The sequence below is a fragment of the Pseudophryne corroboree genome, chromosome 6, assembly GCF_028390025.1.
Source record: "Pseudophryne corroboree isolate aPseCor3 chromosome 6, aPseCor3.hap2, whole genome shotgun sequence".
NCBI lineage: Eukaryota > Metazoa > Chordata > Amphibia > Anura > Myobatrachidae > Pseudophryne > Pseudophryne corroboree.
This window is the reverse complement of record NC_086449.1, coordinates 559797257-559816800: the sequence shown is the minus strand read 5'-3', so window position 1 is coordinate 559816800 and position 19544 is coordinate 559797257. Positions and strand designations below refer to the sequence as shown.

Here is a 19544-nt window from a genome sequence, read left to right as displayed (position 1 = left end):
TTGTTGACCTTGGGTCACATTAAAGACGCAGCATTATATATATGAGAGAAGCTGCGAGAGATATTGGGCTGTTGGGTTCAAGAGCCAATGCCATGGCAATTTCTGCTAGACGGTCCCTGTGGACCCGCCAATGGATGGGTGATGCTGATTCAAAAAGACATATTGAGACTTTGCCTTACATGGGTGAAGTTTTATTTGGGGAGGGCCTCGCGGATCTGGTTACCACAGCTACCGCGGGTAAATCTTCTTTTTTTTTTGCCTTATGTTCCCCCACAGCAAAAGAAAACACCTCAATATCAGATGCAGTCCTTTCGGTTGCATAAGTTCAGAAAGGGTCGGGGCTCTTCCCTCCTCGCCAGAGGTGGAGGTAGAGGGATAAGAGCGCCTGCTACAGTTAGTTCCCAGGGACAAAAGTCCTCCCCGTCCTCTACAAAATCCACTGCATGACGCTGGGGCTCCGCTGAGGGAGTCCGTGCCGGTGGGGGCACGTCTTCGACTCTTCAGCCAAGTCTGGGTTTAGTCGGACTTGGATCCTTGGGCGGCAGAAATTGTATCCCAGGGATACAAACTAGAATTCGAAGATGTGCCTCCTCACCGATTTTTCAAATCAGTCTTGCCAGTTTCCTCCCCAGAGAGGGAAACAGTGGCAGCTGCCATACAGAAACTGTATCATCAGTAAGTGATTATCAAGGTTCCCCTTCTACAACAGGGGAAGGGTTTTTATTCAAGCCTTTTTGTGGTCCCGAAACCGGATGGCTCGGTCAGGCCCATTATGAATCTAAACTCACTGAACCTATATCTGAAAAGGTTCAAATTCAAGATGGAATCTCTCCGGGCAGTGATCTCCAGCCTGGAAAGGGGTTTTTATGGTGTCACTAGACATAAAGGTTGCATACCTTCATGTCCCCATTTATCCTCCTCATCAGGCGTACCTGAGATTCGCTGAACAGGATTGTTATTACCAATTTCAGATGTTGCCGTTTGGGTTTTCCACGACCCCGACAAGGTAATGGCGGAAATGATGGTGCTCCTGCGCAAGCAAGACGTCACAATTATCCTGTATTTGGACGATCTCCTGACAAAGGTGAGTTCAAGGGAAAAAATTGTTACAAAGCGTATCTCTCTCCCTGAGAATACTACAACAACACGGCTGGATCCTAAATCTACCAAAGTCGCAGTTGGTTCCAACAACTCGACTGTCGTTTTTGGGCATGATTCTGCACACAGAAAAACGAAAGGTCTTTCTCCCAGAGGGAAAAGCCCAAGTACTACAGAACATGGTCAGAAACCTGTTAAAGCCAAAAAGAGTGTCAGTTCATCAATGCACTCATGTATTAGGAACTTTTCAGTGGTACCTTCTGTACCAGTGGTCAGGGTCCCACCTGCACATGCATCGGAAGATTGCCCTGTCCCCCCCGAGCCAGGGTCTCTCTCTCTCCTGTGGTGGCTCCAGAGTGCTCGCCTTCTAGAGGGTCACAGGTTCGGCTTTCAAGATTGGGTTCTTGTAACCACGGACGCGAGCCTCCGAGGATGGGGAGCAGTCACACAGGGAAACAATTTTCAGGGGATATGGTCAAGCCAAGAGGCTTGCCTACACATCATTGTGCTGAAATTGAGGGCCATTTACAGCGGTCTCAAACAAGCGGAGAATTTTCTTCGCAACCTACCTGTTCTGATCCAGTCAGACAACATCACGGCCGTGGCGCATGTGAACCGCCAGGGCGGGACAAAAAGCAGAGCAGAAATGGCAGAAGCCACCAGGATTCTTCGCTGGGCGGAAAATCATGTAAGCGCTCTGTCAGCGGTCTTCATTTCAGAGTGGACAACTGGGAAGCAGACTTCCTCAGCAGACACGATCTCCATCCAGGATAGTGGGGACTTCATCAGGAAGTCTTTACAGAGGTGACAAGTCGTTGGGGACTTCCTCAAATAGACATGATGGCATCACGCCTCAACAGGAAGATTCGGACATATTGATCCAGGTCGAGGGACCCTCAGGCAGTGGCGGTGGACGCCCTGGTGACACCGTGGGTGTTTCAGTCGGTCTATGTGTTCCCTCCACTTCCTCTCTTCTCAAAAATATTGAAATATTGAGAATCATAAGACAAACAAGAGTGCAGACGATACTCATTGTTCCAGATTGGCCTCGAAGGGCCTGGTATGCAGATCTTCAGGGACTGCTCTCAGAAGATCCTTGGCTCCTTCCTCTCAGGGAGGACCTGCTACTACAGGGGCCGTTCGTGTTCCAAGACTTACCGCGGGTACGTTTGACGGCATGGCGGTTGAACACCAAATCCTAGCTAAAAAGGGTATTCCAGAGGAGGTCATTCCTACTCATATTAAAGCTAGAAAAGATGTTATGGCGAAACACTATCACCGTATCTGGAGAAAATATGTGTCTTGGTGTGAAGCCAAGGATGCTCCTACTGAGGATTTCCATCTAGGACGTTTTCTCCATTTTCTACAGACAGGAGTGGATATGGGCCTAAAGTTAGGCTCAATTAAGGTGCAGATTTCTGCCTTATCCATATTCTTTCAGAAGGAATTGGCTTCTCTCACAGAAGTCCAGACTTTGGTAAAAGGAGTGTTGCATATCCAACCTCTTTTTGTGCCCCCAGTGGCACCATCGGACCTTAACGTGGTGTTAAGTTTCCTTGAGTCACACTGGTTTGAACCGCTTCAAACAGTTGAATTGAAGTTTCTAACTTGGAAAGTGGTCATGTTATTGGCCTTGACATCTGCGAGGCGGGTGTCCGAGTTGGCTGCTTTGTCTTTCAAGAGCCCCTATCGGATTTTCCATGCTAAGTGCTACAAGTTGATACCCTGGCTGATGAGGACCTCGTGTTTGCTCAGTCGGTGCTGCAGAGTCATCCGTACTCTCCCGCCCGTTCTGGAGCTTTGGTATAAACCCCATGGTCCTTACGGAGTCCCCAGCATCCTCTAGGACGTAAGAGAAAATAAGATTTTAAACCTACTGGTAAATCTTTTTCTCCTAGTCCGTAGAGGATGCTGGGCGCCCGTCCCAGTGCGGAAACATTCTGCAAGACTTGTATATAGTTATTGCATACTTAAGGGTTAAGTTACAGTTAAGATCGGCCTCTGGCTGATGCTGTTTTGTTCATACTGTTAACTGGTTATTGTATACCATGTTGTACGGTGTGTATGGTGTGGGCTGGTGTGTATCTCGCCCTTAGATAACAAAATCCTTTTCCTCGTACTGTCAGTCTCCTCTGGGCACAGTCCTGAGTGAGGTCTGGAGGAGGGGCATAGAGGGAGGAGCCAGTGAACACCCATTCTAAAGCTTTACAGTGCCCATGTCTCCTGCGGAGCCATCTATACCCTATGGTCCTTACGGAGTCCCCAGCATCCTCTACGGACTAGGAGAAAAAGATTTACCGGTAGGTTTAAAATCTTATTATTTCTATACAATTAATATTTATATACAATAAACGTATTGTTATTCTAGGTTTTGCTAATGTATGCCTACAATAAGCAGAATATAACTGTTAAAGACCTTAGAAAACTTAAACCAACTGGAGTCTTGTGTGGTTGTTCTTGGATTTCTTTGCCACAGTAAGTACAGTAACATATTTGTAGCCAATGCTATTATATGTTTAGGTGGTGTTTACCAGTACCAATGTATAATATGTAGCACAAACCTATAGCTGATACTGTATTTTCAAATTTGTTTTGCTTAGTTATAGATTCCCTTTATCGGCTCCAGTAATATCAAAAGTAGATTACATATCATCTTCATTATCCAGCATGTATACTTTGAGACACTTTGTGCGAGAGTCAATTGTTTTATCACGTCTTACCTCCAGTCCTGAGTGAAGGGATACTGGTGGCCGATATTCAGGTTTTTTTATCGCACACATCATGCCCATATAGACCGGGTATAGCCTCATAAGGCGGCTAAACCCTACTAAACTAATGGGTGCGACATGAAAAGCGCCATATGGGCATCCAAATGGGTCACTTCGCACATTTCAGCTCAGTACTCCCAGGGAGGTGTGAGCTGAAACGCCGCTAGCTGTACGTACCCGACAGGAGCAACAATTGAATTGCTTGTAGTAAGTAATGAGTCATACCAAAATACACTAAGGGTGAATTCAGTTAGCCATGTGAAAAATGGAAGCTTTTCTATGATGTTCTTTCTGTTTTTCGTAATTGTTTTTCAGGCTATTCAATTAGACCCAATTTTTTGCGCCTGCAAAAATAAAACATTTTCCCTGAAAACATAGAGATTCCATAATGAGTTCACAGACTTTTTGCTTGCGGATTAGCGATTATGGGATATTTTGGGGGGATTTTTTCAGGACCTGCCGGGGCCCCGGAAAAAAATATTCCTGGATAATAGCTGTCTGCAAGAGCTAATTAAACAAAGCACTTCATTTCTATGTGTGTGCTAAGTAAACAGCCCGTGGGGATCAATTAGCCTGCAGTAAGTTGTAGCTTGTTGAGTTATTGAGTCAGATATTTTTTGTTTTATTAAATAATGATAGAAATAATTCTATGTATAGTTTTATTTAGGTTTACAATGGATAAATACTTTAAAGACGGGAACTTCAATATTACCCTACTTCACACACACTCCTAGAAGGGCGCTCTCTACTCTCTGTTATCGTTGTGCCTTTTCCATCATCCTACTGTGTCATTCTGTTTCTATGTATGATTTTTTTTTAATTATTTATTGTACTGACTGCCTGGCGAGCAGGATTATATGTTGTTTAATTAATAATAATAATAATAATAATAAATTGATGTAGATAGTCCCACTGTAATCACATGCATTTCAGTATCTTTCACATGACACATCTTATTTAGGTGGCTGCTTAAGAGAGATTGTTAATCAGAATATAGCTTTGACAAATTCTGTAGGTAGCCACTGTAATTATGTTTTTAGAAATACTGTACACCAGAATGCTCATTTTCCCATCACATACCACACTCCTCTAAATGATTTGCTAATCAGTTTATGTCTTGCGTTGCATTTCAGTGTTCTGTCCTTACATGAGATGCTCTGTGTCCTGAGACAGAAGGCAGAACTCTCTCTCCAGCCTGTGATTGATGCGTCAATCCCAGAAATTGGTGAAAAGCAGAAGAAGTCTGCTCAGACATCAAGAAATAAATCTGACCTCAAACCAGTCAGCATCACTGAAGACCTACAGGTATTTCAGACACCACACACTCACATCCACGTTGTTGCTGTACAGCAGGGTCATTTATGTGGAAGTTGGATAGCTGTAAACATGTTGATAAGCCTTAGTATTAGTAACATGGCTGTCACATTTAGAAGTAAGAGGGAACACATCAGTAGTCATTGACAGACCAGAGATCTATGCATCAGTCTCCCAAATTGCATGTCATAGCAGTAGATACATGTTTCTACTTAAATCTGATATTTGTAAATGAGATTTATTTACCGTATCCCATTGAGCCTGACAGAATGAAGTAGAGAAAGAAATGTTTAATGTATTGTAGTGCGATGTAGTCATGTGCTTCTGAAGTAAAGCATATTAAAAGATGAATGTTAGGTTAAAGGGAAATTTGGGAACACTCTACACAATGGATATTTGGCTTTAACTTGTCTTCATTATTGTTCTTTTTATAGTACACATTGTATAACATTATGTCATCATTTTACTGCCACCTCCACCTCCTCCTTTGCCAGTATTCTATTGTAAATTAGTACTTCTTATTATATATGTAGTAGAGAATGGGTGGTATTCATGTGACCGCCGGTCAGCTGACCGACAGTCACATGACCTCCTCCACCAGCCCGACGGGTCACTGTCCCGATGGTCGGCATGCCGACCAACAGGGACTATTTCCACTCGTGGGTGTCCACGACACCCATAGAGTGGAAATAGAACCCTTGGCGACCGCAGGTCGCCACCGAGTCCGCAGCGTGGCGAGCGCAGCGAGCCCGCAAGGGGCTTGCTGCATTTGCCCCTCCCCGCCGGGATCCCGGCGTCGGTATGCTGCCGGGATCCCGGCGTCGGTAAGCTGACCGGCGGTCAGCCGTACTACACCCTAGAGAATAACAGACATTGCAAACATTGCTTTTTTAAGGAATAAAAGGTCAGAGGCTACCTGACTGCATACTTCACCGACTTTGATCTTTATGCTATGTATATCGTTTGAGTCGTTTTCTATTCTTATAAGTTCTTGAATTTTCTTAAATATGATGTAAAAGGAAAAGATCAAAAGACAACATTTTTACATATTACATAAGTATTTTAAGAAACAGACATAATGTAAAAAGGTAACATTCCATTAGTCATTTTTTAAGACTCTTTCTAGTTATAATACATCCACTTTTATAGAATAATCCCCAAGTTGTTGGAATGGACAGAATGGTTATCTTAGCAGTAGGCTTCATTTTAAATAGTTTTACTGTTAATAATCTTTGAATATTTAAATAGACTGTAGAAGCAAAGTGTTGCACAATCTTAGTCGTTAATAAAAACATCACAAACTTGATTAAAGTGATGCCCTTATTGACTATCTGAATAGGTTATTGCTGACTGGAGATAAGAGATTGGAGGTATGTTTGGCACATTCCAGAGCAGTTTGATACAGTTATATAGTATGTCTGAGTCATTAAAGATGCTCTCGCCAGTGTTGTAGCTGTGTGTTGGAGGACTACACTCACTATCTGGTAATCTGGTATCTGGTAGTGGTGCAGCTATACCTGAAGGTCTCCAGCTTTCTTTAATTACAGATGTACATAGAATGGTATGCGCAGCTCAGGATCAGGGGTGGAGGGAGGGGAGTGAATGATATGGTCTGTACAGTATATGTCATAATCCTTCACATACATATACTCACCAGTGTTCTACTTTACACCTCAAATAGTGACACCATGGGATCCAGTCAGGGTTCCGGCGTTCAGGATCCTTGCAGTCAGAATACCGATGCCGGAATCCGGACACTGCTTGGAATACCGTTGCCGGCATCCAAACATGGATTGAAATGCCGATGCTGGCATTCAAACGCCAAAATCCCAATTGAGGTCTGCCGGTACTCTGCACTGGTAAACCGCACAGTGGGGGATTTTAGGTTTAGGCTGCAGGGGGGAGGGTTAAGGTTAGCTTGATGTGGGGGGTTAAGGGTTGGGCTGCGGGGAGAGAGGGTTAGGCACCCCTGGGGAGAGTTAGGGTTAGGCTGTGGTCGAGGGAGGGTTAGGGTTAGGCTGCAGGGGTGGGTGGGGAGAGTTACAGAAGTTAGGGGTACTTTATTTACCAAAAAGGTGTCAGGATCCTGAGCTTCGGGATGCTGCTGTCAGTATGTTGACTGCCAATCCCAATACCATCCTGGCCCCACTGAGGTTGATGAACACAAGTCAGTTCTGCAGTTAGAGATTGCATGATTCCGCACTGTGCCTGCTCCATAGCTGAGCCCATTTGTCTTTGGCCAATTCAGAGTCATGCTCAACTTTGTCACATCTTCCCTTGCGACTGATGATGCATAAACTCATGCTAATGGGGCATTTACATGTAGTCTAAGTGTAGCAGCAGTGTGGTGATGAAATTTTGGGTTGCACAGAGTGGTACATAATAAAGATATGCCTGTTTTCAGATGGATCAGTTGCATCAGGGATAGGGCTGCTATAAATGTGCACTGATAATAATGATATTCACTGGGATAGACATTTGTTGTTATAGTGGTTTGGAAATTTGTTGATAACTAATAAAATTGAGACTGGTATGAGATTTGGGACACTTCAACAGCAGAGGGGTTAAAGTGGTGGAGTAGAACACTTGAATGCTATGGTGATGAGGAGAAAAGAGTGGTAAAAATCAGAACCTAGACAAAGTGTAGAGAAGACATGACCAGAACAAGCAGGGCCATAGTAGAGCAATAATATAATGTTATGATGAGGGGGCAGGGCCACCAGGATCAGAAAGAAGCTGAGTGCCCGGTGTATCCTACGGAGTCTGGATCTGTATACAAAGTGCTATGATGCAACAGCCGCTGCTTTTTTTAATGCCAAGTTTAATTGTGCTTTGTAATCAGACTCAGACGCACACAGATATACAAGTGTTGCATATGAGTGCAGTTTCATGAAGTGGCTTGTCACAGCTGTATGTAACTAAGGTGCATTTTTGAGTTGCATGGGACCTGATGACTCATTTAAGAGCCTGATTGAGAGGCAGACACAATACTGATGTTTGCACAGCTGATCTGTGTGTTTGGGACTGCACACACTCCACTTTAGATTACCGGTGGCAGTTGCAGTGAGGGCTTTGGTGTGCATCTGATGCTGCATCTCTGTAGGTGGATTAGAGTCGTCGGCATTGGGCATTTCAATCCAAATCCCCCCAGGCCAGCCAGTGTTAGTTTGGTCCCGACAGGTGCACCTTAAGACAGGTGATTATTTATTTTTATTTTTAGTAATGTTTCTTCAGCGCAAGCAGCGTTGGGCATCCTATATAGTTAAAAGCACACACACATATATACAAGACATATATAATGAAAGATGCACTCACAGGACCTCCAAATGAAGAATGACAAGACAATCTTTGTTAGTTCACACATACTCATCATACATAATCATTCCAGTTGACTTACTAGTTGTCTTTTTGTAGGAAGGATGGTTTAGACATTGGATTGAAGCTGGTATTCCTGAAATCTCAGGTTTTAGCTCACTCTGTCTCCTTTCAGTGGAAACTGAACAGAATTTCTGAATTTCAGATGTTTCTTCAGGAGTTGCTGTATATTCAACCATCACAAGTTTTAAAGGCTGTTCTACGGGATTTTAAATGAATCCTATAGACAATGCAAAAGCCTCCATTTCAGTCCCATGATTCTGTGGATTTTAAATTCTTCACCTGGAAAGTATCATTCTGCTAGTCATTGGTTTGGCAAGGTGGGTTGAGTTGGGAGTCCTATCTTGTAGGACCCTATATCTGGTTTTTCATCAATTAAAACTGGCTTCCATGTTAATCATTTTGTTATTATTCATGCTCTATGCCATGATCTTGCCTCATGCAATGGTGATGCTCTTTTACTTCTTAATGTGATGCAGCTTGTGAGATGTTATGTTGATAGCTAAGCAAATTCACAGAAGACTTATAGTTTTCTGGTGCTTTATGGTGCACACAAGGTGCTTGGATAGATCATGCCTGCCTTTCAACTGCCATATATTTCAATTGGGTCTCCAGTGGCTGATTACCTCTTAGCTCATTCTACCAGATTTAAGTGCCAATTGGGTGTCATGGCGTAGTTCCTTGGTGAAACATGTGCTAGGCAACCACCTGCCAAAATGTTTTCCCTGTGTACCAAATTCAATTTTTAAAGATGCCAGAACTTTTGCAATTACAGTATGTCTGACTCTCAGCATACCCTCTCTTATAGAAAGCTTTAGAACGTCTCCAAGCTGTAGCAATGTCCTAGAAGTAGGATGTCAGAGAAAAAAGATTTTTTGGTATTTACCATTAAATCCATTACTCTGAATCCATCTGATAACACTGTGTTTCCACCCTTCTTTCACTTTGTTTGATTGTTTAGTTTATTTTCCTATGAGCTTTGTTCATTTTAAAGTGGAATGCTGTTGGCTGGTGAGACATGAGGAGAAGCAGAACCTTTAAAAGAATTTAGTTTGAAGATCTGCCTTCTCCCGTCACAGAGCCTTCTACATCCAAAGGTGAAGCAGTGTCAGCCAGATTTTTTCAGAGAAGTGATGAATTCCAACATTTTATTTTCTATTTTCTTCACTATATCTGTCCAACCACTCTTAACATCCCTGCCTTAAGTCTATTCTTAAATCTTTTTGTCCTCACCAAGTTTCATTTATGTCTAGTCCCATGTGTCCACTTATGCTATTTTCCTCCTGTGTACAACAAGAGTACAGATGTGTCCTATTACATCCTTGCTGTAGTCATGCTAAACACCCCTTGAAGTTGATCCATGCCGTGATTGGACTCGGTAGCGCTGAGTGTCTTTTTTGCATTTTCTCTGCAAAAAACACAGAGAATTGGGCGCTAATGTTTAAATTGAATGTGTAGCCGCACGTTCCTGGGGCTTGGTTCCTCTGCCACCATTTACATACAACCAGAAAAGACAAAAAATTGGAACTGCGCTTAGCATTCAATTAAATATTTTATTCATTCCCATATAAAAATGTATAAAATGTATATACCTATACAGTTACCGGCCGGATTTCTTATATCCCACAAATCTAAACAAGAAAAATTTGAATATGCATCCAGCATTTAGTGCTACTATAGCACATAACTATTCTACATAGAGAAATTCTCTCCTAAAAACATACATTAAAACATTAGTGCACATAAGGAAACTCCACTGATTGGAATAACTGTTTTCAGGTGACTCCTATAGCATTGCAGGCGTCCCTGCAATGTAGGGTAATTAATGTACTGTCCGTTTGTTTTTATGACAGAAAGAGATTAGTGGGTTAATACTTCAGTCACTTATTCGGCACTGTCCCAAGGATCAAGGGTTAGCAAAGCAGTTTTGTTAAAGCAATATTGACAGGCTTATAATATATCCTTCCTTTTGACACTAGATTGTCACAGCTGCCTCTGAGTGAGATGTCATAAACCCAGGTGTAATAGCGTCCCAAAGATCGTCGGTCAGCAAAGCAGTAATGTCAGTACAATTGCATCAAGCTTATGATATGTTAATCCCTTTAGCACTAGGGTACATCTGCTGCCTCTAAATAGGATGTGATATAACTCAGATAGGGGAGCGTACTCCCTATTCCCCCTTAGCACTGGGGTCCGGATGTCCGGGCACCGAGTACCTTAATATGATGATGAGACAGCATATGATTGCTTGAAGAATTGATTAGGCCGGCCGGCTGTAAACTCACTTTTATCCACATACGCGTTTCTCCGCCTTAGTATGTCCTCGGCGGCTTCCTCAGTGTGTATGGAGCCTCTCCATGCTTGTTCGGCTTATAAGCCAGGTTCGTATCTCCGTCTTCCTGTCTACCTCGCGCACGCACCATGCGTCGCGTTCCAAGCCTCGTTTTCACTGTTCATTACATGCAACAAATCGCTACCTGTGATGACTATTCAAATCAAGCCTCTTTTTGGATATTCGATCCTAATTCTCATTATATTACAAAATATCAATATTTGAAGCTTTCACTTTGTAGAGTCACCTCTATAGTAATATGTGCACATAATCATAGAAACCAATTAGCGGCTTATATTTTGAAGTATCCCTATATATTCAATTACTCCACATATACATATCCCTCTTCCCTTTCCTATTCCGGAAATGCTATTTTGGTGTTGGTCCTAACACTTAGAAAAAATATTAATAATAATAATAATAATAATAATAATAATAATAATAATAAATAGATGAATAAAAATACATATGTATCCACCCATTCATCAGTATAAAAATCAGTGAACAAACATACATATATCCAAATGATTATTAGCCCTTAATAGATATACATATCCAATTCATTCCCTCTATTATCCTTCTCCTTTCTAGAATTGACAATTCGGATTATATCTATCTCTCCTTTTCATCCAACGAATTCAAATCTATTTATATTCCTAATGAGTATACAAGTAGGCATAATCGTACACACATCCTACAGTCCTAATTCCCCATTCATACTGGGATGGTCTGGCAGTGATTGGGAATAATATCAAATAATGTACTCCCATATACCCATCCACATCTAGACCCCATTTAGTTCTACAGTATCATTTAATCCATTTGGCAGCATCGTATCTAATTGAAAAATCCAGTATGCTTCACGTCTGCACAATGTCCCATATCTATTACCCCCCCGTTTAGTCTGCTTGATTTGTTCTATAGCCACCATAGTGATACCCTCAAACCTTCCCTTGCAACATCGGGTTATATGGTTAGATACTGGGTGTTGTGCATTTTTCCTTATATTGCGCCTATGTTCCATGAAACGCACATGCATTGTTCGTGTAGTGCGGCCTACATATTGTCTACCACAAACACACGTTAGTAAATAAATAACATGTAGATAAACAATTAATAAATTCTTTAATTTGGAATCTTTCTTTTGTCACGAATGACTGGAACTCTGTACTTTTACGGGGAAGGTAATTGCACGATAGACAATCTAATTTACCACACCTGTGAAAACCAATAGGTTTTTGTGGTAGCCATATCGTGTCGGTATTTAGAGCCTTTTTACTTTCATAATGGCTGGTAACCAATTTAGATTTAAGATTTCCGGCCCTCCTAAAAATTACTGTACCTCTAGGGTCTATATCTGCTTTCAATAATTCATCCGAGAGTAACATGGGCGTATTCTTTTTAATAATACGTCCAATTTGCTGTGCACAACAATTATATTTTGTTGAAAAAAGGCCACTTTTTTTCTTATTATTCCTGTCCTCTTTACTTTTTACCTCTGTAGTTTTCGGCTTTAATAATAATTCCCTATCCATCTTGACCACATCACTCATGGCTTTTTCCAACAATTCACAAGGATAGCCCTGTTCTAGAAAAGAATCCAACAAAATTTCTGCTTGTACCTGGAAAGTGGACAATTCTGTGCAGTTCCTTCGCAACCTTACAAGTTGGCCCCTGGGGATGTTGTCTTTCCAAACGCGCTTATGTGCACTCTTATAATTTAAATATCTATTTTGGTCTACAGGTTTGATAAAGGTTTTTGTGACCAGTTTATTGTCCTCAATGTATAGGTCTATATCCAGAAAATTAATAGAGGTGCTACTATACTTATATGTGAATCTTAATCCAAATTCATTAGTATTAAGTGTAGTGGTAAAATTAATAAGTGATTGCAAATCCCCACCCCAAATAATAAATAAATCATCTATATAGCGACCATAATATACCAGATCCGCGCCGAGCCCGCAACCCCAAACATGGGCATCCTCAAAGACGCCCATATAAAGATTCGCGAAACTCGGCGCGAACCTGGCACCCATGGCCGCTCCCCGTGTCTGCAAATAAAAATGTGAATCAAAAACAAAATAGTTATGTGTCAAAATAAATGTGATGGAATCCAACAAAAAGGCACGCAGAGAGTCCGAAATGTCACCTTGTTTCAAATAGTACTCAATTGCCGACACTCCCTTGTCGTGAGGAATATTTGAATACAAAGACTCAACATCACACGTGAGTAAATAATAATGTTTTTTCCATTTTATTTTATTAATTGAATTCAAAAAGTGTTGCGTGTCTTTAATATATGATCTCAGACTCTCTACGTGCCCCTGTAAATAATGGTCCACAAAGAAAGATAGATTATTAGTTAAGGACCCCACACCCGAAATAATAGGTCGACCTGGTGGGTTAGTGAGTGACTTGTGAATTTTCGGTAAATAATAAAACGTGGCTGTGATAGGATGTGCACAACTTAAAAAATTAAATGTTTCTCTGGAGATAGTCCCGTCCATGAGAGCAGACTCAAGTAAACCTACATACTGCCTTTGGAAAAGGGTGGTGGGGTTGGCATCCAACTTACGATAAAATTGTTCATTATCCAGTTGTCTATGACACTCTGTCACGTAATCTTTTACATTAAGAATTACCACCCCACCACCCTTATCCGCAGGTTTAATTATGATTTCTTGGTTCCTCTGTAATAAACCGAGTGCTCTCCGTTCCCCAGGGGTCAGATTATCACCATAAAGTGGACCTTCTGCTTTATTGCAGATGTCCCTGAAACTCATAAGGGTCGATTTATAAAAACTCTCTATATACGGACCTTTGTAGTTCAAAGGATAAAAATCTGATTGTTTTTTTAAAGGATTCCGTTTAATATCGAATATAGGCATTTCCTTGTCCTGACTATCTCCTCCTTCCATCTGAAGTGACTCTAAAATGGTTAGAGCTTCTCTGCAAAAATGCATCTTAGATGCAAAATAATGTAATATGCACAATAATGTAAGGATGCACAAGCAGCTTCTGCTGATTAAAATGATATGCAGCATACCTATACTCTGTGTAATTGTGGCTCTATCTGCATCCGAAATGCCACGTTACACGTTGCCACACTGCAGCATAGCATTTTGTATGCAAACACAGTTGCAGTTACACACAGAATATAGACATGCTGCACATCATTTTAATCAGCAGAAACTGCTCATGTGTCCTATTATACTGTGCGTCTAAGATGCATTTCACAGAAAAAAAGCACAAAAAAAGTTGCTCAGTGCTACTGAGTCATACAGCACTCACTCGTTATGTGTAGCACGACTTTTTGCGCACAGAGCAAAGATGTAAGAGGACACATCTGTTTTCGATAAAGAAACAGAATTTTATTGCAGATAAGAACCACTTGGCCCATCTAGTCTGCCCCTTTTTAATCCATATTTTTACCTCAAACCTTATTTGATACTTATTTCTTTGTAAGGATATCCTTATATCTATCCCATGCATGTTTAATTGCTCTACTGTCTTAGTCTCTCCCACCTCTGATGTGTCTCTCCCACCTGGACCTTGTTAAAACCTTATTAATATCTATTTTGTAAATCACAGTGGCTTCCTTTTCCTAGTGCTTTTCGTAACCCTTTTGATGCAAAGGTATGTGTCTTTTAGTACTGCACTTTTACATTTTTCCCACCTCTCCTTCCAAGTTGCTTTAATCTGCCAATAAATCACTTACACATCTCCCCATTTTTGCAAAGTTAGCCTTCCTAAAATCCAACACCTTTGTTTTTGTGTGGCATGAGTTGGATGCTGTCTTTATACTGAAACATACTGCTTGATGGTCACTGGATACTAGGTTCTCACTCACACATGTTTGATACTCTGTCACCATTTGTGAATATTAAATCTAATATTGCGTCTTTATGAGTGTGCTCCCTCACCAATTGCTTGGGGGATGCTCCCTGTAAGCACTTTAGAAATTGGCCACTTGTAGTTGAACTTGCAAAAGACCCCTCCCAATGTACATCAGGCAGATTAAAGTCTCCCATGATTATTACCTCTCCCTTTAAAGCCATTTTAGGGATTTCCTGCAGTAGGTCCTGTCCAGTTCCTGCACTTGGCCTGGTGATCTATAGATCACCATAGTGCGAATAGTGTTCTTCTCCCCCTTTTCTATGGTCACTCAAAGGGTGACATACAATATTTTGTATTAATGTAGCATTTATGGTTTTTTTTACATACATTGCCACCCCTCCTCCAATTATTCCCATTCTGTCCTTCCTAAATAAATTGTATCTTGGTATAGCTATGTCAAAAGATATAGTTGGTGTGTCAGTCTACACCTGACCTCAAATGGCCAAATGATCAAAGGAGATAATTAGCACTGTGTTTGAGTAAACACCAGGCAAGATGCAAAAATAAACTAATATTCACTGTACAATACCCCCACACAGGTAGTACTAATTACAAGCAAGTCATTAGCTCAAAAACTGTAAAAACATACATGAGTTTGCTTGAGAGAGAAATGTAGGTTGGAATTTGTAGCATGCAGAATGGAAATTACTTCTCATAGTTTAAAAACAGCCCCCCACTGAAAAACACTGGAGCTCTTCTCAACATCTCTGTACTGCGAGGCCCAGAAGAATAACCATTTTCTCACCCCTGTGGTCCTAGTATGATAAACAGTGGCTCATAAGACACATTATACCAAAATAAGAAAAAAAATACACACATATTTACACATGGTTTTAACATAAGCATCTATTGAATAAAGTAAATCAGAAAACCCTCATTGATTTACTTTTGTAAGTAAAAAAAAATAATATTATTTTTGTTCTTGAGCTGTCATAAGCCAAATAAAACATAACATTTTCTCTTCAACAAAATGTTTATTGTTAGGAGTACAGTAACTGGAACACTTCATCATTCAGCCAGTCACAGGGCAGACTGTTCAGCTGAAATCAGGGCACTTGGGAACAGTATGTATTCAGTCAATTTGCAGTCTGACCAACAAACTAGATCACATTGAGTATGGGTAGCCAGAGGAAGCAGCGGAATGCAATCTATTTATGTAACTTAAAGTTCCTACTATTTTCATTAGAAAAATAGGAAATGCATTAATATAGGAAAACAAATATCAGAAACGGAGGCCTATTTGTGTTAATGTCATATGTAACTAGCATTAACTACTTAATTGGCATGGTCGTATGTGATGCAACCACAGCCAGCATTGCTTCAGTTGACAAGGTTGCATCACATGTGACCGCTCCGCACAGGTGTAGCATTTATGCATGGCACTCGGAGCTTGTGCTGGCTGTCCACCCCCCCCCCCCATTTCCCAAATGACGGGAAATAAAAATAAACAGGGGCAGTATCAAACTGACATGGGGTGCTAGATATATTTCAAAACTCTAGAGTAATCCCACAACTAGAATCCAGTTTTGTGTGTACTAAATTACTAAATTGTGTGTACTAATGTACTAGATTGTGTATGTGTGTATATATATATATATATATATATATATATACAGTGCATCCGAAAAGTAATCACAGCACTTTACTTTTTCCACATTTTGTTGTTACAGCCTTATTCCAAAATGGAATACATTTGTTTTTTCCCCTCAAAAGTCTACACACACTACCCCATAATGACAACGTGAAAAAAAGTTTTTTTGAGATGATAAGAAATCACATGTACATACAATAAGTATTTCCAGCCTTTGCCATGAAGCCCAAAATTAAGCTCAGGTGCATCCTGTTTCCACTGATCATCCTTGAGATGTTCATACAGCTTAATTGGAGTCCACCTGTGGTAAATTCAGTTGATTGGACATGATTTGGTAAGGCACAGACCTGTTTATATAAGGTCCCACACTTGACAGTGAATGTCTGAGCACAAACCAAGCATGAAGTCAAAGGAAATGTCTGTAGACCTCCGAAACAGGATTGTCTCGAGGCACAAATCTGGGGAAGGGTACAGAAAAATATCTGCTGCTTTGAAGGTTCCAATGAGCACAGTGGCCTTCATCATCCGTAAATAGAAGAAGTTTGGAACCACCAGGACTCTTCCTAGAGCTGGCCGGCTGTCTAAACTGAGCGATCGGGGGAGAAGGGTCCTAGTCAGGGACGTGACCATGAACCCGATGGTCACTCTGTCAGAGCTACAGCATTCCTCTGTGGAGAGAGGAGAACCTTCCAGAAGGACAACCATCTCTGCAGCAATCCATCAATCAGGTCTGTATGGTAGAGTGGCCAGACGGAAGCCACTCCAGCCTGCCTGGAGTTTGTCAAAATGCACCTGAAGGACTCTCAGACCATGAGAAACAAAATCCTCTGGTCTGATAAGACAAAGATTGAACTCTTTGGCGTGAATGCCAGGTGTCATGTTTGGAGGAAACCAGGCATCACTCATCACTAGGCCAATACCATCCCTACAGTGAAGCATGGTGGTGGCAGCATCATGCTGTGGGGATGTTTTTCAGCAACAGGAACGGGGAGACTAGTTAGGATAGAGGGAAAGATGAATGTAGCAATGTACAGAGACATCCTGGATGAAAACCTGCTCCAGGGCGCTCTTGACCTCAGATTAAGGAGACGGTTCATCTTTCAGCAGGACAATGACCCTAAGCAGACAGCCAAGATATCAAAGGAGTGGCTTCACAACAAGTCTGTGAATGTCCTTGAGTGGCCCAGCCAGAGCCCAGACTTGAATCCGATTGAATGTCTCTGGGGAGATCTGAAAATGGCTGTGCACCTACGCTTCTCATCCAACCTGATGGAGCTTGAGAGGTGCTGCAAAGAAGAATGGGTGAAACTGCCCAAAGATAGGTGTGCCAAGCTTGTGGCATCATATTCAAAAAGACTTGAAGCTGTAATTGCTGCCAAAGGTGCATCAACAAAGTATTGAGCAAAGGCTGTGAATACTTATGTGCATATGATTTCTCAGTTTTTTATTTTAATAAATTTGCAAAAGTCTCAAAAAAACTTTTTTCATGTTGTCATTATGGGGTATTGTGTGTAGTATTTTGAGGGAAAAAATGTATCTATTCCATTTTGGAATAAGTCTGCAACATAACAAAATGTGGGAAAAAGTGAAGCGCTGTGAATATTTTCCGGATGCACTGTATATTTATAGTAACCAGAGGGTGGCACTCATCCGTCTTTTTAAATCTGACACAGGATCCCGTATTTACTTCAATGTTTCTGAATTTTTACTGCAATTCTTTCGTCAGGATACAAGTAATGCAAACCGTGAGTGCTTAAGGGGGTAATTCAGAGTTGATCGTAGCAGCAAATTTGTTAGCATTTGGGCAAAGCTATGTGCACTGCAGGGACGGCAGATATAACATTTGCAGAGAGAGTTAGATTTCGGTGGGTTATTTTGTTTCTGTGCAGGGTAAATACTGGATGCTTTATTTTTACACTGCAATTTAGATTTCGGTTTAAACACACCCCACCCAAATCTAACTCTCTCTGCACATGTTATATCTGCCTCCCCTGCAGTGCACATGGTTTTACCCAACTGCTAACAAATTTGCTGCTGCAATCAACTCTGAATTAGGCCCTAAATACATCAAGGTGCTCCACAACCGGGAACGCAGCCTGGAAGTGTTCAAAAACAATAAAATACAATGTCACATACAGTAGTTTCAAAAACAGCATTAAGAACAAAGTTAAGTAACTTTGTATTGAATATCACTTATAACAAGTGTTACAGTGTATGCACATTTGTGGAAATAAATACAGAATATGAAGTATATAAAAATATGTGAATAAATATAAAAAAATATAAAAAAAAATATATGTGAAAATATTAACCCATGGAGTATAGGCTACTATATGCCGGTATCTATATATTCAGCATATTAAAACCTGCTGCCTATATGAATAATTATCATAATAAGTATAATGTAATACCACATCACATTTAAACAGGTACTGTATGCTTTAATCTATTAAACATGGACTTTGCCTTTTCAAAGAATGTAGTTGTCTTCAGAATAACATGTTCAGCTCCATGGATTATTCAACATTTCATTATACTGCTACAGTATGTATAGTCAGACGCTCCTGTGAAAAATGAAACATATATCTCTTTCCTAGTTTTTTTAAACATAGGTTACAAAGAACGAGTGAACCGATAGCCAATATCCAAATCATATAAAACAGCTGAGACCCAATTGTTCATTTAAACCCAGTGGAGTTAGTGTCTGTAGTTTAAAAATCCATCTGGATTCAAGGCGAAGTAAAGTTTTGGATCTGTGTCCCCCCCCCGTCCCCCTTCCCCTGCTGTAAGGGCGGCACATGATTTATTATCCTGTATCTTAAAGTTGAAAGATTGTCTGGCAACTAAAAAATGTTTTGCTACAGGTTGATTGCTATGTTTCTTAATGAGTGCTTGTTTGATTGTAAGAATGCCAAATTGATTTCTCACAAATATTTAAAATGCCCGCTCTAATATATATTGCAGACGCCAGGCGCATCTTATTACCATATACGATAAAAGTGCGCTGTACATCGCAAAACACTGCATCCCATAAGAGAAAACAATACACCCACACATTATCTGAGTTCCAAAGCTCATTGATGTATATATTTGTTATTAAAAGGCTATGGATTCAATATATATTACAAAGTACAGTATACCTATAGTTACATGATTACAACTCACA

General features: G+C 40.9%; 1 protein-coding gene across 2 annotated transcripts in view; it reads left to right on the top strand.

The window, feature by feature from the left end:
- CFAP54 (cilia and flagella associated protein 54) overlaps positions 1 to 19544 on the top strand; it is a 736502-nt gene that overhangs the window by 700406 nt on the left and 16552 nt on the right. For both annotated transcript variants that reach the window (XM_063927747.1, XM_063927746.1), the window contains exons 66-67: positions 3467 to 3573; positions 5000 to 5171. In XM_063927747.1, coding sequence (XP_063783817.1) covers positions 3467 to 3573; positions 5000 to 5171 — 279 coding nt within the window. The remainder of the gene's footprint in view (positions 1 to 3466; positions 3574 to 4999; positions 5172 to 19544) is intronic.